Raw genomic sequence first — 24270 nt, 5'->3', positions numbered from 1 at the left:
TCGATACCCCCCCCCCCACACACACACACACACACACACACATTTACTGGACTACGCACAAAATTACTCTCACGATAGCAGGCGAAGCGTTCTTGTTTTATCATCGTAAATCCAGTGATCTCAAAGCGCTTTGAGGGTGACGTCAGCGGCAGCGCCATCTTTCATGTCGGGGCTCTGGTGATGTTAACCAGTTAACTAGTTAACGGACTGAACAGCGGCGGTGCGGCACCGACAGCACAAGGTCAGTATATAGCATTTGGAAATGTTTATTTTTTATTTTAAAGAGGGTTTTATTTTCTCTCTCTCGAATGAACCTCTCGACGTTTTCGGCACAGCTGATGTCTGAAAATAGAACTATGAGCCCCGCGATTGAAATGCGCCGTGAAGCTGTTTGTTTATGCGTGTTGGCTTAAAAAAATTCAAATAAAAACCTGACTACGAATAGTGTCAAATTTCTGAACAGATATCTCCAAATAGATAAAATTACAATAAAATACAGCAGGTGCTGCTTTACACCCGCCTTCCCTTACCTCACCCCGTTTTGCTCTGGGAATATGTCATGGTGGGGTTAACATAAACATAATTTATAGGAAATGTGTATTTTAAAGAAAGTTTCAAGAATCTGCTGTCGCTGTGTGCTACATTAAAACGTAGACAGACGGTGATCAGTAGTGCTAGTTGTATACAGCGGCGGTTCTACACTGAATTAATCCCAGGGGGTGAGACCACCTCTGAAAGCCCCCCCTCCCCAAAAAACCCCCCCACAAATTTTGCACAAACAGCCATTTTTTTGAAAATTATTTTATTATTTTTAATATGTTAGAAATGCCCCTAAAATTGCAATTGAAATTGACATCAAAAGACTGCAGGCTACAATATAACTTAAACAAAACATCTATGAATTGTAAATTTGAATAAACATGCCCTTACATGCTCAATGCCTGTCATTAGATATTATATTAATCTGTCTTTCGGGGAGGAACAATTAGGTCTTTTATTAAAGTGCATATTTGGGTCAACATTTAGCTAAATATTAGCTTGATGTTTGTAAATATTAGGCTAAATGTGTAAGTACTTAACTAATTAACTAATCTGCAAAAGTTTTAGGTATGACAGAAATTTGATAATGTAGTGTTTGCCTTTATTTTTTTCTCTCTAATTTTTGGTCTTCATCTGTGGGTCAAAAGAAACTCTAAACTGAAATGTTAGTATCATTACCATGCTAATGAAACCAAATGTGATACCTTTTCTCCATTAAATAAACCAGTTAATGATGAAGATACACCTCATTTTAAATTTCATTTTTATTGTTTTATTTTATTGTGTCAGTGTACATGACAACAAAAAGAGAGTAATGTGTAAAAGTTGTGCCAAATCAACATGTAGGTCCGTCTTGGATCTGCTGTGGCAACCCCAAGTGAAACCAAGGGTGCGGCTGAAGGGACTTACTTGCTAATAGCAGTTACGTATGGTTCATATGTAACTGCTATTAGTATTATTATGATATTAATAATAATAGATATTCTAAAAATATAAATTTACAGAAAATAATTATTTTTAAATCATGGTAGAATAACAGAACAGACATTCATTCATTCTCTATGCCCAGTTACTCCAATCAAGGGTCATAGGGGGCTGGAGCCTATGCCCAGCAGTCACGGGGTGTGAGGCGGGGTTCATCCTAGACAGGGCACCAGTCTGTTGCAGAGCCAAACATACTACAAACACATTCACACCTACGTCAATTCAGAATCATCAGTTCACTTAACTTACTTATTTTTGGAAGCAGAAAGAAGCCAGAGCACCCGATGAGTACCCACGTGAACACAGAGAGAACATGCAAACTCCATACAGAAAGGACCAGGTGGTAAGCGATCCCGTTACCATCTTGCTGTGAGGCAACAGTGCTAACCACTAAGCCGCCGTGCCACCCGCATAGCAGACATACAGTTGTATCCAAAAGTTTGGCACCCCTGATAATTTTCATGATTTTCCTTTATAAATCTTTGGTTGTTTGGATCAGCAATTTCAGTTAAGTATTTCATATAGCAAACAAACAGTGATATTTGAGAAATGAAATGAAGTTTATAGGATTTACAGAAAGTGTGCAATAATTCTTTAAACAAAATTAGGCAGGTGCATAAGTTTGGGCACCCCATCAGAAAAAATACATCAATATTTAGTACATCCTCTTTTTGCAGAAATAACAGCCTCTAAATGCTTCTTATAGCTTTTAATGAGAGTCTGGATTCTGGTTGAAGGTATTTTGGACCATTCTTCTTTACAAAACATCTCCAGTCATGTTTGTTGGTTTCCGAGCATGGACAGCCTGCTTAAAATCACACCACAGATTTTCAGTAATATTCAGGTCTGGGGACTGAGATGGCCATTCCAGAATGTTGTACTTGTTCCTCTGCATGAATGCCTTAGTAGATTTTGAGCAGTGTTTAGGGTCGTTGTCTTGTTGAAAGATCCAGCCCCGGCGCAACTTCAACTTTGTCACTAATTCCTGAACATTGTTCTCAAGAATCTGCTGATATTGACTGGAATCCATGTGACCCTCAATTTTAACAAGATTCCCAGTACCTGCACTGACCACACAGCCCCACATCATGATGGAACCACCTCCAAATTTCACTGTAGGTAACGTTTTTCTTGGAATGTTGTTCTTTTTCAGCCATGCATACCACCCCTTGTTATGTCCAAATAACTAAATTTTAGTTTCATCAGTGCATAACACCTTATTCCAAAATAATACCAATGTCAGGGTGCTACCATGTAAGGTGCTCACTACACACCAGGAGCAACTTGGGGACTAAGGGCTCTTAGTGATGTTCTAGCCAGACAGGGGTTGTGAACCGAGCATCCTCTGGTCTCAAGCCTACAAAGTATTCCAGAAAGAGCCAAGAGGGTGCAGGTTCTCTTGGCAGCCACTGACTCCAGCAGGTGATTTCACTGATGAACTCATCACATCTGGTCAAAGTGACATTAATCAGTGAAATCACCTGCTGAAGTCAGTGGCTGCAAAGAAACCTGGGTGGTGGAGGGGGCTACAGCCTCACCCAAGAACCAATTGTGATTAATTAAATTCTAACTTTATTTCTCTAATAGAACAATTTTCAGAGGTCAAAGCAAGAATTTCTGGTCCTTTTTTTTATTTATGGAACAAATGTAAAGTGGCTCCCTAGAGTAGTTTCACCGAAGATCTGTTTTCTCGGGAAGTGGGGGAATTTTGTTGTTCTTGGCTATCAGGGGCGTAGCACCAAATTCTGGGCCATAGGTACTAGCCATGTTGAAGCCCCCCCCCCCCCCCCCCATGTTCTTTTTTATTAATGGAAACACTAAATTTCTAATTCAGTGTCAAACCCTGTCTAAACCATGTATACCTTAGATCACACCTGGGAGTCAGAGCCCTTTTTAAAGTTTGGGGAGCAGTATTGAGTTGGGGGGTCTGGGGGACCAAATTGCACCATTTGTCTAGAAAAATGGTGCCATTTGGTGCATTCCTGTGCATTTTAATAGACATATACCCCAGTGCCCTGCGTTTGATCGACACTCACTGTGAAAGGTAAGTGAGATGTCTTTGCAGCAGCCGACAGGGTGTTTAAAAACACAAGTGTTGCATTGAATTTACTCAGAAGCCTCTGCAGCGCTAACAGTTGCTGACAGTGTGCCAAGTCAATACTGAAAGGTATTATGAAAGGTTAGCTGTAACTTCTGCAAATTTTTTTTTAGGAGTTTATCTTTTTAGCATTATAAAAGTAAACTTTTCAGTTAGTGGTTATCAAAGCTAAGTTTTTGGTTAGCTGTGCCCACCACTTTAGCTCTGTCTAGAGGAGACTTCACTGTGCGTGAGATGTGTGTGTGGTGCATTCACTGGAACTCCATCTGACATGGATACTGAACACAAATCAATCAATCAATCAATTTTTTTATATAGCGCCAAATCACAACAAACAGTTGCCCCAAGGCGCTTTATATTGTAAGGCAAGGCCATACAATAATTATGTAAAACCCCAACGGTCAAAACGACCCCCTGTGAGCAAGCACTTGGCTACAGTGGGAAGGAAAAACTCCCTTTTAACAGGAAGAAACCTCCAGCAGAACCAGGCTCAGGGAGGGGCAGTCTTCTGCTGGGACTGGTTGCGGCTGAGGGAGAGAACCAGGAAAAAGACATGCTGTGGAGGGGAGCAGAGATCGATCACTAATGATTAAATGCAGAGTGGTGCATACAGAGCAAAAAGAGAAAGAAACAGTGCATCATGGGAACCCCCCAGCAGTCTACGTCTATAGCAGCATAACTAAGGGATGGTTCAGGGTCACCTGATCCAGCCCTAACTATAAGCTTTAGCAAAAAGGAAAGTTTTAAGCCTAATCTTAAAAGTAGAGAGGGTGTCTGTCTCCCTGATCTGAATTGGGAGCTGGTTCCACAGGAGAGGAGGAGTTAGCATCGGGATCCGGATTGTGATCCGGATCACCAATAAAATTTAATCACTTGTTCCTCTTGTCATTTCCAACCACTCCACAAAATGTCATCAAAATCCCTTCAAAACGTTTTGAGCTATCCTGCTGACAGACAGACAAACAAACAAACGCGACCGAAAACATATATATATATATATATATATATATATATATATATATATATATATATACAGTGAGGAAAATAAGTATTGGAACACCCTGCAATTTTGCAAGTTCTCCCACTTAGAAATCATGTAGGGGTCTGAAATTTTCAGATTAGGTGCATGTCCACTGTGAGAGACATAATCTAGTAAAGTAAGTCCCTTCGGCTGCTCCCTTGTTTGCACTTGGGGTCGCCACAGCAAATCCAAGGTGGATCTGCATGTTGAATTGGCACAGGTTTTACGGCGGATGCCCTTCCTGACGCAACTTCACATTACATGGAGAAATGTGGCAGGGGTGGGATTTGAACCTGGAACCTTCTGCACTGAAACCAAGCGCATTAACCAAATGACCACCACCCCTGCCATATGAGAGACATAATCTAAAAAATAAAATCTGGAAATCACAATTTATGATTTTTTAAATAATTTATTTGTATGTTATTGCTGCAAATAAGTATTTGAACACCCGTGAAAATCAGTGTTAATATTTGGTTCAGTAGCCTTTGTTTGCAATTACAGAGGTCAGATGTTTCCTGTAGTTCTTGACCACATTTTCACACACTGCAGCAGGGATTTTGGTCCATTCCTCCATACAGATCTTCTCTAGATCTTTCAGGTTTGGAGTTTCAGCTCCCTCCAAAGAGTTTCTATTGAGTTCAGGTCTGGAGACTGGCCAGGCCACTCCAGGACCTTGAAATGCTTCTTACAGAGCCCCACCTTAGCTGCCCTGGCTGTGTGTTTGGGGTCATTGTAATGCTGGAAGACCCAGCCATGACCCATCTTCAGTGGTGGGCACACTTCCGATAATCTGATAACCGCTAATTATGGAAGATAAAGTTTTCATTATCTGATTATCTTTTCAGATAACTTTGAAAACCATTATCGGATTAATTATCTTCCGATAAATTTTTGTCCGATAACTTTTAGACCGTTAACATGGTAAACAAAGGTGAACAGATGTATAGTTCTACCCTCTACAAACATGAGAGCTGGTTCTAGAAGGAACTGCTGTATTCTCTGCAGTCAAAGGAGAACTGGTCACAAAAAAAACATTTCTTTTAACCCCATACTGATATGTGGCCAATATCACTCAAGTCATCTAGAGGCATACATTTTTAACTTATGGTTCAAATTTTAACCAAACTTATTTCGGACAAGTTATTTAAATTAACGTCACTTCTGAAGTTTTATAAAGTGAAAATATCAGATATATGTTTTAAAATAATGTGCTAATTTTTAAGGTTTTAGTGTGGACATGCTGTGCCCAGCAGTGCATTATGGGTAGGATAGGGTAATCTCAGTACAGTAATCTCAGGACGTTCATGACAAGAGAATGCATTTGAGACACTCTGATCAGGACAACAGCATTAAACTCTAGTGCCTAAAACTTTTGTGAATATATTCTCTGGGTTTATAGACATTGTTTTTGTTTGCTTTTATTAAATTCCACACATCTTAAACATAGCAGAGTAGCAGACACAGATTATCTGGAATTTTGTTTTGGCAAGTTTTCAAGGTCTCTAATGCCATTTACTGGCCAGTAGTGCTCAAGGCAGTGCTCAGACTGAAACTGGGCAGACACTGTACCACAGAACCATATGGTGTAAGAGTTCAGAGTGCCTGATTTATGTTCTCACACACATTGTACGTTCAAAAAACAGATGTCAGACTCGTGTTTCCAGAAGCAAAACGTAAACAGATGCTTTTTTTTTTCAAACTTAATTTACAAAAACTCTCGATGGGGGACATCAAAGTAAAAAAAAAACATTACAAGACAGCTCTGCGGTGTTTGCACAGGCACAAGAATATCAAACAGGTTTGATTTTCATCTGACCATACGATCGGCGATCAGGAGGTGGTCGTGAGATGTTAAACGCAGCTCGTTACTCCATGTATACTAAACGATGCAGCACGCGTGATTAAACTGAAACTCGGTGCGATCCAAAAAATTCTCACACGAATGAAAAATCAGCTGAAAAAGGGCCAAAACTCGCACTGGCACCAGTAGTTGGCAGTGTTCTATTTGACACCGGTTATATCAGACGGTTATCTAATAATTACAACTTGTCTTTTTTTTTTTCTTTTGAAAATGGCTGGGTTTTTTTTACAAATAAAAAATGTCATATTTTACAAAAGCACATTTATCTGTAAACACCAACACACGACACACCTCACATTAACGTGTTGGTTTACATAGAATTAATCAACCACTCAGTGCATGGGCGCAATTTGGTGGGGGATAGGGGGGACATGTCCCCCCCACCTTTTCAACTAGGGGGGACAGAATATGGTATGTCCTCCCCACCTTCTGACATATATGTGTGTACTTGAAACATGCTATGCCAGTCTTATGTGCAAACCATGTCAGTCTTATGTGCAAAACCATGTCAGAATAGTATCTTTGTTTCTGCAAGTTTGTATTTTTAGCAGCATTGACTTGTTTACAACACCTGTTTCTTGTTTACATACATACATATACATATCCTCTTCGGCTTGAAGGAATCCACAAGGATTCCTATTGGAAAGCCGCTCTTCTTAGACCTGGTCCACCGTCGTATGTGGGTTGACTGGACAGTCGAGCGCCCTGTAGTTGTAGACCATAGGGTGAGCCTTGAAATAATCATCCAGTCGGCTTTTAAATGAATTTGTCGTGGGTGCATCTATCACTTCTTGAGGAAGACTATTCCACCAGGCACCTACTTGTTGAATGAAGAAGTACAGTCTCTTATCTGTTCGGCTGTACATCTTCCTCAGCTTCTTATCATGGCCTCTAGTTCTTCTGTCATCCTCCAATGGTGGTAAACATGAGACCACATCATATTCGCCTGTGAGGTACTTGTATGTATTAATCAGGTCTCCCCTCAGTCTCCTGTATATAAGAGTAGGAAGCTTGAGCTTTCTTAACCTCTGCTCATAAGAGAGATCCCTGAGTCCTGGCACCCTCTTAGTTGCTCTTCTCTGCACCTTCTCTATTTCCTAAGCTAGCTTCCATGTATGCGGTGACCAAGCAGGTGCTGCATACTCCAAGTGAGATCTTATCATTGTCTTATACAGTATCTTGAACATGGCTTTGTCCATATAGTTGAATGACCTCCACAATAGTCCTGTCATTTGGTTTGCCTTTTTGACAGTGATGCTGATATGGTAATCAAACTTAAGGGAAGTATCTACATATACACCTAGGTCCTTCTCATGCTCTGACTTGGATAACTCCACGTTTATGTTCCCATCCATCATGTAATACCTGTAATCTGGATGATTAGCACCCACTTGTAAGATGGTACATTTGTTGGGATGGAAGCGCAACTACCACCGGTTTGCCCAGTCTTGTAGTTTCTCCAGATCTTCTTGGATTTTGTCACAGTCTTCCATATTCTCAACTCTATGATATATTTTTGTGTCATCTGCAAACAGCTTAATTGGGCACACAGTTTCACTTGGCATATCATTAATAAAGAGTGTGAAAAGCACATTCGGAATTTTCTGGGACTGCATTTGCCCAGATTTGAAACCAAAAATAGTTGCCTCTAGGGACTAGTGTCTACACATAAGTATCAATGGACCATATGCTAATTTACTAAATTCTGAAAGTTAGAAAAGGAAATCAGAAAAGCTATCTGGGACCTCAGAAAGCCCATCTGCAATTATTGCTTGATCTCCAAAATCAGTCTATGCAAGCAAAATTATACAATAACATGCTTTTGGAGGGCGGTATGCATTTTCAGAGGCCCGACATTCACACCCTTCTTCTTTGTCTTTCGGCTGTTCCCGTTAGGGGTCGCCACAGCAGATCAATCATTTCCATCTCACCCTGTCCTCTGTATCTTCCTCTGTCACACCAACCACCTGCATGTCCTCTCTCAGCACATCCATGAAACTCCTCTTTGGTCTCCCTCTTCTCCTCCTGCCTGGTGGCTCCATCCTCAGCATCCTTCTCCCTATATACCCTGGGTCCCTCCTCTGCACATGTCCAAACCATCTCAATCTCGCCTCTTTGACTTTGTCTCCAAACCGTCCCACCTGAGCTGTCCCTCTGATATGTTCATTCCTAATCTTGTCCATTCTTGTCACTCCCAAAGAGAATCTCAACATCTTCAGCTCTGCCACCTCCAGCTCTGCCTCCTGTCTTTTTGTTAGTGCCACTGTCTCTAAACCATACAACATAGCTGGTCTCACTACTGTTTTGTAAACTTTCCCCTTCACTCTTGCTGTTATTCTTCGGTCACAAATCACTCCTGCCACCTTTCTCCACCCACTCCACCCTGCCTGCACTCTCTTCTTCACCTCTCTGCCACACTCTCCATTACTTTGAACATTTGACCCCAAATATTTAAACTCATCTACTTTCACCACTTCTACTCCTTGTAACTGCACTATTCCACTGGGCTCCCTCTCATTCACACACATGTACTCAGTCTTGCTTCTACTGACTTTCATTCCCCTTCTCTCCAAAGCATATCTCCACTTCTCCAGACTAGACTCAACTTGCTCTCTACTCTCACTACAGATCACAATGTCATCTGCAAACATCATAGTCCATGGGGACTCCTGTCTGATCTCATCTGTCAACCTGTCCATCACCACTGCAAACAAGAAAGGACTCAGAGCTGATCCTTGGTGTAATCCCACCTCCACCTTGAATGAGTCTGTCATTCCGACTGCGCATCTCACCACTGTCACACTATTCTTGTACATGTCCTGCACTACCCTAACGTACTGTTGTGTGTTTGGGGGGGGGGGGGGGGGGGGGGTTTGGCTGGCCAAGATATTGTTTGTGTGTTTTGTGTATACTTCGGGTGGTTTGTGGGGGGCGTGTCTGAGGCTGTGATGATGGATGAAGCATCTCTCACCCTCCACTGTCATCATGCCAACCCCATGCACATGATGAGCAGTTCATGTGCAGATCTAGAGGACTACCAGCTGAAGAGGATGCACCTGATGAGCAGTTCACGTGTAGAGCTAAAGGACTACCAGCTGAAGTGGATGCACCTGATGAGCAGTTCACGTGCAGAGTTAAAGGACTACCAGCTGAAGTGGATATCCTGATCAGCAGTTCACGTGCAGTTCCAAAGGACTTCCAGCTGAAGTAGATATCCTAATGATGTACTACATTTAAGCCATGACTGCTCTGTGTAAGGTGCTGGGGACTCAACCTTGTTGCTGCTGTGTGACGATTGTTTGTCTAACATTGTGACGCTGAGGATCGCTCCAGGTTTGACGCACCGTGCCTGTTAAGGAGATGGGTGAGGGACATGCTCCATCAGCACACTTCAGAGGTAACTAAAGCTGTGAATGACTTTGAGTAATTAACAATAGTAATTTGGCGTTTTGTACGCAGCTATATTTGAGCTACTCTGATAATTGTGTAAATTCGCTCTTCACAGCCGTGGTGTGCGGATTGATGGTCCTCCACGGGCTGTGAGAGCTGTTTCTGTAATTTGAGTCTGAATTAGAACCTGAATGTGTTTGCTGATGGTGTGAACCCTAAACAGTATTTGTGTGAACAGTGTTGACTTATCTCGCCTCTCATCCTTAACAGGCGCTGTCCGATTCATTAACCACCTGGGGGGTGCCGGCGGGAATTTCTGGGTCCAGAACTGTCGGGCTCCAATTTTTTGCTTATCTGTGCCCACCACTGCCCATCTTCAATGCTTTTACCGAGGGAAGGCGGTTGTTTGCCAAAATCTCACAATACATGACCCCATCCATCCTCCCTTTAATACGGTGCAGTTGTCCTGTCCTCTTTGCAGAAGAGCACCCCCAGAGTATGATGTTTCCACCCCCATGCTTCACGGTTGGGATAGTGTTCTTGGGGTTGTTCTCATCCTCTAAACATGGTAAGTGGAGTTGATTCCAAAAAGCTCTATTCTGGTCTCATCTGACCACATGACCTTCTCTCATGCCTCCTCTGGATCATCCAGATGGTCACTGGTGAACTTCAAACGGGCCTGGACATGTGCTGGCTTGAGCAGGGGTACCTTGCTGCCCTGCAGGATTTTAAACCATGACAGCATCATGTGGTACTAATGTAATCTTTGTGACTGTGGTCCCAGCTCTCTTCAGGTCATTGACCAGGTCCTCCTGTGTAGTTCTGAGCTTTCTCAGAATCATCCTTACCCCACAAAGTGAGATCTTGCATGGAATCCCAGACCGAGGGAGATTGACAGTCATCTTGTGTTTCTTCCACTTTCTAATAAATAATCATAACAGTTGTTGTCTTGTACCAAGCTGCTTGCCTGTTGTCCTGTAGTCCATCCCAGCCTTGTGCCAGTCTACAGTTTTGTCCCTGGTGTCCTTAGACAGCTCTTTGGTCTTGGCTATGGTGAACAGGTTGGAGTGTGATTGATTGAGTGTGTGAACAGGTGTCTTTTATACAGGTAACAAGTTCAAACAGGTGCAATTAATACAGGTAAAGAGTGCAGAATAAGAGGGCTTCTTAAAGAAAAATTAAGCCAGAATGTGTTAGCCAGAATTCTTGCTGGTTGGTAGGGGTTAAAATACTTATTTGCAGCAGTAACATACAAATAAATGATTAAAAAAAAAATCATACATTGTGAATTCCGGATTTTTTTTTTTTTTTTACGTCTCTCACAGTGGACATGCACCTAAGATGAAAATTTCAGACCCCTCCATGATTTCTAAGTGGGATTACTTGCAAAACCACAGGGTGTTCAAATACTTATTTTCCTCACTGTGTGTGTGTGTGTGTGTGTGTGTGTGTGTGTGTGTGTGTGTGTGTGTGTGTGTGTGTGTGTGTGTGTGTGTGTGTGTGTGTGTGTGTGTGTGTGTGTATATATATATATATATACACATATATACATATATATATAATAGCAGCTATATTTTGCAACTGTTGTTGATTTTATTTCTTAGTAATTTTGCAATTCAAACACATCATTCATGTTATTTTTAAATTGTTGCTTAAACAGATTTATTATATCCTGTATGGTGTTTATACTTTTTGGTCCTTTTGTAAGCTGTTATGATCATGTATGTGATATTTGATGGTGTTGTAATTGTCTCTCAACAGCCAAAATGATATTTCAAAGTGTTATAGTTTTAACAAAATAATGTTATGGTCATTAATTAAGACTTCCAAAAGGGAAGATTTTAACATTTAATAGACATTTTAAAAATGGTTATGGTGAAAATACGCTGAAAACTGATTTTAAAAGTGAAATTTTATTCAACATCTCTTTATAGACTTTGAATAAACGTTTGCATTTAGACCAGTTTTCAACATGGTTCTCATGGCCAGCTTTTAAATGATAAATGTAGATGTGCCTTGCTAGCTAGGGTTCAAAATTATAATTTAGTCTTTGTACAGGTTGAAAAACACCAATATTCAAAATCAGTGCTGGGCACAGCTACGCTAATCCGCTAACTATCGAAGCTAATGTTTTCATTAGCAGATTAGCTTTTCAGATAATTTTGAAAACCATTAGCAGACCATTTAGCTTCTGATAAATTTAGGTCCGATAACTTTTAGACACTAACCACTAACCACCACTAACATATTTTTGCATGCATAGTGAATAAAGCTTAACAGTTAAAAACATTTTAAAAGTTTGAAGTTATAGATTTTAGTGCCTACCTGTTACGTGTTTTGTAGCAGACACACAGCTATAAGTGGTAACACTCAAACCCCTACCAGCAGAGGAGCACTAACTACCAGAGAGGAGGGTGGGGGGTCATTTTTTTCACACTATACAGACTTGCAGGCGTATCACACGAGTCATGCATGGGCAGATAGTTTTGTCTTATGGTTAAAATTTTAATCAAACTAGTTCCAGACAAGTTATTGAAATTAACGTCACCTTTGTCATTTAACAAAGTGAAAATATCAACTATATGTTTAAGTTTTAAATTAATGCACTAATTTTGAAGGTTTTAGCATTTAAAGACACACATGCTGCAATGCATTACGGGAAAATTAGTCTCCTGACAACAGCGGTTGGTCATTATATAACACACAAGTAACTGTAACGTGTGGTGGGTTTTACAAATAAATCCCTATTTGTAAATATGTCATTTTTTATTTAAAAAAAGGCAATTTGAAAACTGAAAATTCTGTTTAAGTGATTCAGCACTTTTAGTGAATGTGTGACAATTGCTCTTCACACTGCTATGAACACTGCCATCTACTGGATGACAGTTTTCCCATAATGCACTGCAGCATGTATGTCTACTCTGTAACCACTAAAACTTTAAAAATTAGTGCATTACTTCAAAACTAAAACATATAGCTAATATTTTCACTTTGTAAAATGACAGACGTGATGTTACTTTCAATAACTTGTCTGGAATTAGTTTATTTAAAATTTTAACCATAAATCAAAGCTGTCTGCCTGTGCATGACCCGTGTGATATGCCTGCAAGTCTGTATGGTGTGAAAATAATTTTTTTTTTCTTTTCTCTGACACTATGTCTCTTTTGCTGAGAGAAGGCTGATCTGAGACAGAAGCGCTGATTTGTTGTTGTGTGAGTAGTTGCCAGTGTATTGGAGTCAATACTGAAAGGTATCGCTTTAGCTTTTAGCTGTAACTTCCACTAAATTTTTTTATTGGTTCAGCTTTATAAAAGTTAACTTTTCAGTTAGTGGATTAACGGTTATCAAAGCTAACTCTTTGGTTAGCTGTGCCCACCACTGTTCAAAATCACGGTTAAAAACGGTCTAAACCCGAATGTTGATTAAACGTCTACAAATAGACATTGAAAAAACTTTGACTTTTGAACCATTTTTGAACGTCTTGTCAACAGTGGGCATAGACGTTTTTTAAATGTCTTTTTAAAGTAAAAATTCTCCATAGGCTTTGCTTGAAAACAGTGGCAACAAAAACTGGAAATACAACCAACCTGAAAATGCACCTGAAACATTACCATCCCATCCAGTTTTCCCAACTGGGAACAAAAACTGCAGACGGACATGGAGAAAGAAATTTATTTTAAGTGTGCAGCATGGGATTGAATTCATATGTTTAAACACCAAAATGTGTTCATGTATCGTGGTCAAAAAAGTTGATATTGATGTTTGATCCATATCACTCTAATACTAGGATTTTAATTTAATTTATTTCATTTATATAGCACCAAAATCACAACAAAGTTGCTTGAAGGCACTTCACACAAGTAAGGTCTAACCTTTTCAACTCCTAGAACAAGCACACAGACGACAGTGGTAAGGAAAAACTCCCTCTGATGATTTGAGGAAGAAATCTCAAGCAGACCAGACTCAAAGGGGTGACCCTCTGCTTGGGCTATGCTACCAACACAGTTGACTAAAATGACTAATATTATTGAATTTGTTTTTTAAGAAAGGATCCAAAGGGCATATTATTAACAGTAGTAATACTAAAAAGCAAAAGAAAATATGTTCCATTGCTACTAATGTGTAATGCATTGTATTTAATTAATTGAATAAAATTAACTGCTTGTGTCTAGTTGCTTATTAGTTACATAAAATTTTACATTGCAAGTGAGTTTTTCACAAAGAAGGAGCCAGTTTAGCAGTTTAGGCATAAATTAACAGAACGTGGTTACCAACCCAGTCTCACAAGTTTTTTTTTGTTTTTTTTGTTTTTTTTGTGCTCCCGTCACAGGTGAGTCAAATTTTCGTGACGGGGTTTTTTTTTTTTTTTAATCTTACTTTTACTAACCCTCCCCCTAACCATAACCTAACCCTTTCCCTAACCAGACCCCCCCCCCCCCCCCCCCCCCCCCCACACACACACACACACACGACTTTTAATTTAGTGTACCTGTCACGGAATGTATTCGTGCTCCCGTTATGAAAATTTTGCACTTTTCGTGACAATATCACAAACCAGTAGATTAATGTATATTTTGTGATGCTGAATAACGACCTGTCATGAGATATGGTAGTTAAAAACATGTTTCAATACCAGACTCATCTTTTTTGGCTCACAATATGCTAAACCGTTATATTACACCTGAGGTACTTCATGAATGTGTTTATTAAATATGGATTGTTGAATAGAAATGTTTATTGTTAACACTAATGTAACTAATGTATATATAGTATGCATAATTTGAGTGTATTTCGTTGCTCATAAAATAAAGAAAAATTGAAAAGAAGTTTGGAAAATCCACTTTTTTTCATCACATATTATAACATGATTGGACCTCACTTTTTCAACCAGGTCATATTTTTTTCAAACCAACCTCAAGGCAATTGCATTGTGCGTTAGTCAATAGAAAACCCATGAAATGAAAAATTAAAAGTAAATAAAAGGCCCTTGAGTCAATTTTAAGTACAAAAAAATTAAATTAAAAATGACCCTTGCGGATGTTACGCCGTCTGTCAAAACCAAGTGGGAGATATAGATGGTTAAAAGTCGCATAAACTATAGCTAACATTTACACTTAGATGGGTATTCTACTTTGAAATATGTATTCTCCAGTATACATCGTCAATTTGTATAAAAGATACGTGTATTAAGAAATTATAATAAGTTGAAAACAACCTGAGAATTGTCCTTCAAAAATAACATACGCAAGGGTCCATACTCTTATTAATTTAACTTTTCCATAATGGAAAAGTGAAATTTTTAAAGTTAATAGTTAATGAGTTATCTTGAGCTTTGTGGTTTATGAAAGAAATATATGTGTACTACAATTTCAAACTAGTTTGCAATAAAAACATGTAACTTGAAAAATTGACCTTTGTGTTACACTTTCATAACAGTTTAGCATATTGTGAGCCTTTTATGTACAGTGATTGAAAAGTTATGGTATAGTAAATTTTGCATATCCTGAACAGAACTACATTTTGATATCAGGGGTAACTTAAGACACATTTTACAAAGATTTTCCCAAGGGTGCCCATAACCTAGAACCCCTGGAGGACATCCGAGGACCTTCTACTAAAACATGGAATAGGTCCTATGTTGGAATCATTTTGTAAATTTTCATTTTTTTTTTTTTAATTTATTAAGTTTTAAAGTACCATTTGGCTGATTTAATAATTCTGTTGGAAGAAACAATGACCATTCTGAAATATGTCAGAATATAAATCTTTTCCTTTTGAATCATTGTCTGCTGTTATCGTGCATTCTTCTGTCAAAACTGGTCAGCAGTTTGTGTACTTGCCTGTCTGTTTCTCTATCTCTCCAGCTGTATGACTGTTAGTGGCTACGTCGTTTCTTTTCATACATTTCTCTCTTGTATGTTTTTGTATCGGTCTCTAATTATTGTTTGCATCATGTTTTCCCTTCTGTCTCCCTTCCTTGTTTTTCATTTCTTGTCCTCTATCTGCAGTGCAAAAATGAAGTTGGCTGCAGTAGTTGTGCTGTGTTTACACCTTGTTTTTCTTCACACCAATTTGTCCCTGGCCAAAAGAGGAGGTGGGGGTGGATTTGGGAAAGGCTTTGGCTTTAAGAAAACCCCGATATCCAGTCGAGGCAGCAACACAGGTCGCAAAACAAATCAAGGCACGAACCCTCAGGGAGGATATCCCAAACAGCCTGGACAACCCAATCAAGCAGGCTACCCTGAACAACCAGGCAGACCAGGTGGTTACCCCCAGCAGCCAGGAGGAGGAGGCTACTATAACCAGTATCCAGGTTACCAACAAAGGGGCTACCCATATGGTGGAGGTGTAGCAGCAGGGGGTGGTTATGGCGGATATGGAGGATACCCAGGTGGCTACATTAACCACAACCCAAACAATCGGATCCTAAGCCCCCAGTATGGGGGCAGCTATGGATATGGAGGCTATGGATATGGCGGAGGGTCTCCATTTTCCCAGTCAGTTCAAGCAATGGGCATTGGTCCCTCTGATAAATCTAGAGGCTTTGGGCGCAGTGCAGTAATGGCAGCAGCAGGAGGAGCTGTTGCAGGTATGGCATTGGGCTATGGACTAGGAAGGTTTCCTCGTCCCCACTTCCATTTCCACAGCCCTACGGAGGAGTACTACTACAACAATTACATGTACAGGAAGTATGGTACCAAATCTACTGATACAAATGACTACAGCAGAGATTATGCCTTCAGTCCAACACCTCTTAGTTATGAAAGACACATGGACTCTTGCATGAAGAGAAAAGACCTGTTGCCTGTGAAGAATCGCCAGGTAAACATCAAACCCACTACCATTTCAACAACCACCACAACTACTGTTGTCACCTCAGTATCAGACACTGATAACAGTAACAACACGCCAGAGAGGAACACCACTGAAGCACAAACGTCTTTGTCTCCAATAGCTCCTGAAGCCAACCCGGTGGCTCCAGCTTCACAGGATATCACCATCACTGATGATGATGATGATACAGTCAGCATTGTTGAAATTGGCTACCCGGCGCTCATTGAACAGCTGAAGGCCAGGAGGTGTGTGGAGCTGTATATGGTTTATGCTGAAAAGCACTTGAAACTGAAAGAACCCACAGGAGGTGTGCAGAGGTTGGGCATGGGCTTTCAAGAGCTTTTACTTGTGGTCACTGGCACCTTACTGATGCTGCTCAATAGCAATGTGGTAATGTTCCTACACTGAAGTGGTTAGTGTTGGATGAATGGCTAAAAATGAGGGGCGAACCATCATGTGTCATCTCGCTGTTTTAGGATTTTCCTTGCTGTGTGTGAAATTCTTCCCTTGTGTGCTTCAAGCTTTCTTTATATGTGCAGGGTTTATTTACACGTGCATATCTTTGACTTGTACAATGTAGCTCACTGGTTCCCAGCTAGGGTCCAAGGGGGGAGCACCAAAGAGACAGAGAGAGGGAGAGAGCGAGAGACCCACCCCCTTCATAGGCCTTGTCCACACAGAAATTGGACTTTGCCTATACAGTCTTTTTCTTTGTCATTTTCAAAAAGTGTTCCGTAAACAAGGCAGTACTTCAAGAAATATCTGCGGACACACAAAACCATTGAAAATGACTGAAAATGCTGTATACCAGGGCTGTATGTGGTGCTGTAATGCTCCCACACAAAATGCTAACGCAAGAGCCAAAAGCTGAGATAATTGGTGTGGACCCACAGCTATGTCGGACTTCTGCTTCGAGTTACATTGGATTATAAATCAACTGAACTACAAGACATGGCCATGTGATGCTCATTGTAATAGAAAAGGAGCAGAAGATGATCTCCAGGAGCAGGATTGGTGATCCATCTATAAAGGAAAAACCATCATAGAGAGTCATCATAAAGTGTTAGGCTTCCATAATATGAACACAAAACAGCTTCAGTGCTCCTTGCCATTGATTCTGCAAGGTTTTGGAATCTACTGGAGGGATGGAACACAATACCTCCGGTCTGTTATATCAGTATATTGATTAGAAGACCGTTCCCTCAAAGGGAATAAGTGGACTCAAAACCATATCTGTAAAATACCACCTACAGCATAACAGAGCCACCAGATTGTTCTCTGTAGGGTTCAAGCATACTGTTTTTTCCTTTAATATGCCACCCGTCTGTATGCTTTTCAAGGGAAGAGAATGTGAAATTTGTGATAGCTTGCACTGCTGATTTCTGTTCCTGGAAGAAGAAAAATGCATTCTAACATTTTGATCATGGTGCCACTGGAGAAACTGCTGCATCAAATATAAATGAGTGGCATTATTTTCTGGGTCTATTTATACGAGGCTCACTCTGTATAATCAAAGTACACAGAAAGCCACCATAGCAAAGTTTGATTAGCAGTATACTGATTAGGTTTCCATTTTTTTTTTGGTTTTTTTTTTTAGGTCTTTGTATGCTTTTCTTTATATTTGCCTCAAGAAAATGAAGCTGAAAGGATGATCCTGCACCTGATATGTGTAAATAAACTGCTTTGGTCAAATGAAAATCTGTATTAGCTGCAGTGTAATCATTAAAGAAGATATGAGAGGCTGTGTAAAATTTCAGTCTTGATTTATTGTAGATTCTAAACAAAACACAGTCATTCGGGTGCAAAAACTGAACACTGAATGAAAATTATGTTAAGTAAACTGAGACAGTGACTGCAATCTGAGTCTGATACCAATGTCAAAGATGCTTTCACTCACAAGCTTTTAATCTATAACTGTCTATACATACTTATTGAAACATTAATGAGCATTGTTTATTTTAAACATCAACTGCACCTGCTCCTAATTTCCATCATGCATGCAGTAAGATTATTCCATGCAGCAGAGGCAAAGCCCATCAGTCCAGCAGGTGTGTGTGTATTTTATTTATAATAAATGAATAAATATATATAAAATAAGCTAAATATAGTTATACTTTAGGTTGATGTGGTGCATCACATTCAGTAGATTTTCAGTTTGTCATTTGGTCCTTTAATTTCGAGATGTACAAGATGATAGCGTGTATTGCTTTTGAATTGGTGCGTTAAACTGGAGGTCATAGACCCATTTATCTATTTATTCATTCACTGCATTTTATATGGTACAGGCAATGTTTCAGTCAGTTTTGAGACTTTTCCCAAATATTGCTCCTTGCTCTTCCTCTTGCTGGTGTGAGACTCCTTTAGTTATTTTTGGAAGGGGTACATATAACAAAGTCCAATTTCAAAATAGTGTTTCAATCTCAAATACATTTATATTCTTTTTCTATATTTATGTGGGATAACATGCCTGAATATTTTTAATATGTGCAAGTACTGTCCTTGATTTGCACTGTTTGCGGTTGCTTCCTTTTGCTATGTGGTTGCTCCTTGATTGCAGATTGTTCTCTTAAGTGCTCTTAAAGTGGCTTCTGTAGTGATTCAAATCTGAACTGAATCTCCAGTCACTTTTTTTCATTGTCAGCTGAATTTCAGATATCAGTGCATGTACATAAAGTTTGTACAGTAATTATACAAACTGTAACACGCAAAACACTTTAGTAAAGAAAGTCATTGTAAAACTGTTGCATCAAGTGTTTTTTTTTAATCAGTTAAAACTACTAAAACAGTTTACATGACAAAACATTTTGAATACATTTCCTGCCTCACAGAAGTGTGTGTGTGTGTGTGTGTGTGTGTTGATACATTTGGAACGCATTTAGTTTACATACATTCATGCGTATATCGGGTAGAGATTTTCTCGGGAAAATGTCATTTATTAATTTTCAAAATTATACATTTCAGTCAAAATGCATATAACAATTTGCCGTTACACCTAGCCATATGAAAATTTTGGGTTGCTACACCAAGTAACTGCTTCATTTCTATTAAAAAAATGTCCAGAGAGTAAGCACCTCACCAATATTTAAAAATGTTGAGGGTAGTTGAATATTATTTCTGCTGGTTTGTACTTCATCAAACAGCTGCTCCACACCTCCCCTGGTGGTCACAGACTGGAGCATTTAACATGTACGCAGTAATATGTTTACAGTGTTGTGTTCTCATACAGTTTCTATCAATATTAATGTTTTTATTTGGACTTACTGAATACAGAGGGTCAGGTGTGCATGTTTTGCTTTTCTATAACAAATTCCTCAGCTTCATGCAGTTGCCTTTCTGCATATGTAAATACCAACACCTGGTGGCCATGTGTTCAGTTTATTTATTTCCAAATCAGAAGGCTTATGGTTCATATGGTGTTGTGATTACCTTGAGCAAAAATAAATCCACAACAAAAACCCAAAACTGTTGTCCATATCTCAGAAAAAAGAGAAGTGATTCGGTTGGGAATAGATAATTATATTTTGAGGCAAACATGACTTCAGGAAATAAAAAAAAAGAAAAATGGTTGTGAGGCTTGTGCTTGCTGGGGTGTGATCGATTGCATCATTGGTTGTAATCTGATGAAGCAGAGAGATGCATCTAGGGTGCAGACTAAATGCCTCCTAAGAGGTAAGTTATTCATCCTTCTTCCTCTTACATATATTGATTTATTCTTTACTGAACAAAAATGGCCACAGAGGACTTACTTGATGGTGCCGTCCAAGTCATAATTATTGGCACCCCTGAATTAAAAAGACAGAATGGAAAACATTCAGAAATGAATGCAAATGAGACAATTTTGTATAACCAAAATATTTATTAAAATGCTATCGATCAATAAAATGTTTTCATAGGGTTAAAGACCTAAATTGTATGCGTGACATTTATTGGCTCACAGTGACTGAATTTGTCTTAGAGATGGCTTGCCTATTACTTGCCTCAGGCCAGATTTGATTCAGAGACTCAGTTTCAATTTATTTTCATTTATATAGCGCCAAATCACAAAAGAGTTGCCTCAAGGCGCTTCACACAAGTAAGGTCTAACCTTACTAACCCCCAGAGCAGCAGTGGTAAGGAAAAACTCCCTCTGAGGAAGAAACCTCAAGCAGATCAGACTCTTGGACACGGCTTGGGCCATGCTACAGACATAAATTACAGAACAAATCACAAAAACGAATATACAGGAAATGCTGTGGGTGCACAGGACAGGAGGGTCTCCAGTACAAATACCATATCAATCTCTGGATGGAGCTGCACCTTAAACAGAGAGGAAAAAACAGAATCAAGCATCAGAAAGACAAGAAATACAGTATAATTTGCCAGCATTAAACAACAAGAAAAACAGGAAATACTAAGGTGATCACCAGCCACTAGCTCTAAGCTTCACTAAAAGACCCAGAATTTAGGTAAAGTTGAGGCCGTGGCACACTCCATTTCCTAATAAAATGAATTAAAAGAATAAAAAGCGTAGTGCTACACTATGCCAGTATGCTAGCCATACGAAAGAGAAAATAAGTGCATCTTAAGTCTGGACTTGAAAGTCTCCACAGAATCTGACTGTTTTATTGATGCGGGGAGATCATTCCACAGAACAGGGGCACGATAAGAGAAAACTCTGTGACCCACAGACTTCTTATTCACCCTAGGGACACAAAGTAGTCTTGCACCCTGAGAACGCAAAGCCCGGGCCGGGACGTAAGGTTTAATTAGGTCAGCTAGGTAGGGAGGTGCCAGTCCCTGAACAATGTTATAGATTAGTAGCAGAACCTTAAAATCTGATCTCACTGGGACAGGAAGCAAGTGAAGAGATGCCAAAATGTGTGTAATGTGGCCAAACTTTCTGCTTCATGTCAAAAGTCTGGTTGCAGCATTTTGAACCAATTGGAGAGCCCTAATGCTGGACTGTGGTAAACCAGAAAATAGAACATTGCAGTTGTCCAATCTAGAAGAGATAAACACATGAATCAGGATCTCAACATCAGCCATAGACAGGATGGGACGAATCGCTATATTTCGCAGGTGGAAGAAAGCAGTCCTCGCAATATTTCTAATGTGGAGGTCAAAGGACAATGTAGGATCAAAAATTACCTCAAGGTTCCTCACTTTGTCAGTGTGATGTATGACACACGAGCCTAGGCTGAGCGTTAACTGGTCAAATTGATGCCGATGGCTCACTGGACCAAGAACCATCATTTCAGTCTTATCAGATTTTAAAAGCAGGAAGTTTCTAGACATCCACCTTCTCACTGATGCAAGGCAATCTTCTAATGATTTTATGTGAATGAGATTACCAGCACTTATCGGCATGTATAACTGAGTATCATCAGCATAGCAGTGAAAGGTAATCCCAAAGCGCCGCAATATGTGCCCAAGGGGTGCGATATAAAGACTGAGACTGAAATGAAAACTTCATCTTCACCAACAAAGCTATCACCTACCACCTATCCTGGATTCCAGAGAACTGTTAGGGTGTGACTAAAACTGAAGAGATGGCTCATTTACAGCACCTCATGGTACACCACCTTATCCATCCATTTAATGTGAAGAAGAAGATGTCTCAGGGGTTCCAGTTCATGAGGCTACTACTTAGAACATGCCATGTGAAAAAGAAGGCTCAGAGATCCATGCCAATGGTTTTGAGAGTCTGTTCTTTGAGCCCTGTTGATGATCATGGCAAAGCACAGCTTGACATCAAACTGAAGCCTTCTGAACTGATAAGAGTAGATCTAATGGAATCATTGGTATTTGAGGGAGTAGGATGACTTCACCTTTGAATGCGCCACAGGAAATGGCTAATTTGATGATGTTCTGGTGCAGCTGGTGGATGACACAGCAAGTCCCATTGGGATATCAATAGCCTACGTTACTCATGATGCTTCACTTTTTCCAAATTTTGCTATGTTACAGCCATATTACAAAATGGAGTAAATTCATTTTTACCCCATAATGACAACATGAAAAAAGCTTTTTGAATTTTTTGCAAATTTATTAAAAATAAAAAAATAAGAAATCACATGGACATAAATATTCACACCCTTTGCTCCGTACTTTTGTTGATGCACCTTTGGCAGCAATTACAGTCTCAAGTTTTCTTGAATATAACCACAAGCTTGGCGCATCTATCTTTGGGCAGTTGTGCCCATTTCTCTTTACAGCATCTCTCAAGCTTCATCAGGTTGGCCGGGGAGCGTCGGTGCACAGCTATTTTCTCTCTAGAGATGTTCAATCAGATTCAGGTCTGGACTCTGGGTGGGCCACTCAAGTTCATTCACAGAGTTGTCCTGAAGCCGCTCCTTTGATGTCTTGGCTGCAAACTCCAGATGGGCTGCTATGGACCTTTTACTAAAGAATGGATTCCGTCTGGCCACTCTACTATACAGGCCTGATTGGTGGATTGCTGCAGAGATGGTTGTCCTTCTGGAAGGTTCTCCTCTCTCCACAGAGGAATGCTGGAGCTCTGACAGAGTGACCATCAGGTTCTTGATCACCTCCCTGACTAAGGCCCTTCTCCTGATCACTCAGTTTAGACAAGCAGCCAGCTCTAGGAAGAGTCCTGGTGGAGCTAAACGTCTTCAGTTTAACAGATGATGGAGGTCACTGTGCTCATTGGGATCTTTAAAGCAGCAGAAATGTTTCTGTTTCCTTCCCCAGATTTGTGCCTTGAGGCAATCTTGTCTCAGAGGTCTACAGACAATTCCTGTTGGGAAAGTGTAAGTACACGGACCCACAACAAGGGGCGCAAATGAACGGACAATGGAATAGGTCAAATAACAACACTTTACTGTTGCGAACGTGCACAACAAACACAACAGATTACACAATAGATCAAAGGTCAAATTACAAGGTGTCGTGTGGGCAGGCTCGAAGATAGGAGACGCCTGTCCAAAGCAGAACCGGAACCACACGATTTCCTCCGCCACCAGACCCCGGGAATACTGGAGCCGCCAAGTCCCGAACTCCCAGGTGGCCACTGCCTCCGCGTGTCGGACCTGGTACTGCTGGCGAGGAACAAAAACACAATTAAACGTGGGTGCGTCTGCACCCAGCAATCTGCACGGCAGGGAAGCTACCTCCACCTCTCGTTGGAGAAAAAGTCTGTTATCACTCACAAAAATCACAAAAAAGGCTTTCTATTAAGCAGTCAGGCTGAGGATATTACCTTTCAGGTAGAACGATATCTCGGCAAAGAGGTGGAGATGACGTCTTGCTGATATACCGATGCAGATCAGATGAGTGGTGACAGCTGTCACAGGTGATGAGTGTCAGCTGTCAGCCCGGCTGCTCCTGTGAGGCGGCAGCGCACTCTGGTGCCTGGAGCCCGCACTCCAGGCAGGGTGCCCTCTGGTGGTGGTGGGCCAGCAGTACCTCCTCTTCAGCGGCCCACACAACAGGACCCCCCCCTCAACGGGCGCCTCCTGGCGCCCGACCAGGCTTGTCCGGGTGGCGGCGGTAGAAATCGGCCAGGAGGGCCGGGTCCAGAATGAAGCTCCTCTTCACCCA

At 40.5% G+C, this 24270-nt stretch overlaps 1 protein-coding gene and 1 long non-coding RNA gene across 2 annotated transcripts; one reads left to right on the top strand and one right to left on the bottom strand.

Moving 5' to 3' along the window:
• The first annotated feature begins 153 nt into the window (after nucleotides 1-153).
• LOC117510810 lies at nucleotides 154-17369 on the top strand. The gene is made up of 2 exons (XM_034170684.1): nucleotides 154-241; nucleotides 15906-17369. The coding sequence occupies exon 2, from the start codon at nucleotides 15913-15915 to the stop codon at nucleotides 17137-17139; it is 1227 nt and encodes a 408-aa protein (XP_034026575.1). The 5' UTR covers nucleotides 154-241; nucleotides 15906-15912; the 3' UTR covers nucleotides 17140-17369.
• Nucleotides 14062-23183, bottom strand: LOC117510814. The gene is made up of 3 exons (XR_004560821.1): nucleotides 23086-23183; nucleotides 20081-20086; nucleotides 14062-14072 (listed from the first exon to the last, which is right to left on the bottom strand). It is a non-coding gene; the product is annotated as an uncharacterized LOC117510814 (long non-coding RNA).
• Between the last annotated feature and the right edge of the window lie 1087 nt (nucleotides 23184-24270).

The sequence above is a fragment of the Thalassophryne amazonica genome, chromosome 5 (assembly GCF_902500255.1).
Source record: "Thalassophryne amazonica chromosome 5, fThaAma1.1, whole genome shotgun sequence".
Lineage (NCBI taxonomy): Eukaryota > Metazoa > Chordata > Actinopteri > Batrachoidiformes > Batrachoididae > Thalassophryne > Thalassophryne amazonica.
This window is presented reverse-complemented; position numbering and strand designations above follow the sequence as displayed.

Bases quoted from the DNA above. Each gene is read 5' to 3' on its own strand.
- LOC117510810 (XM_034170684.1), top strand. From the start codon at position 15,913: ATGAAGTTGGCTGCAGTAGTTGTGCTGTGTTTACACCTTGTTTTTCTT.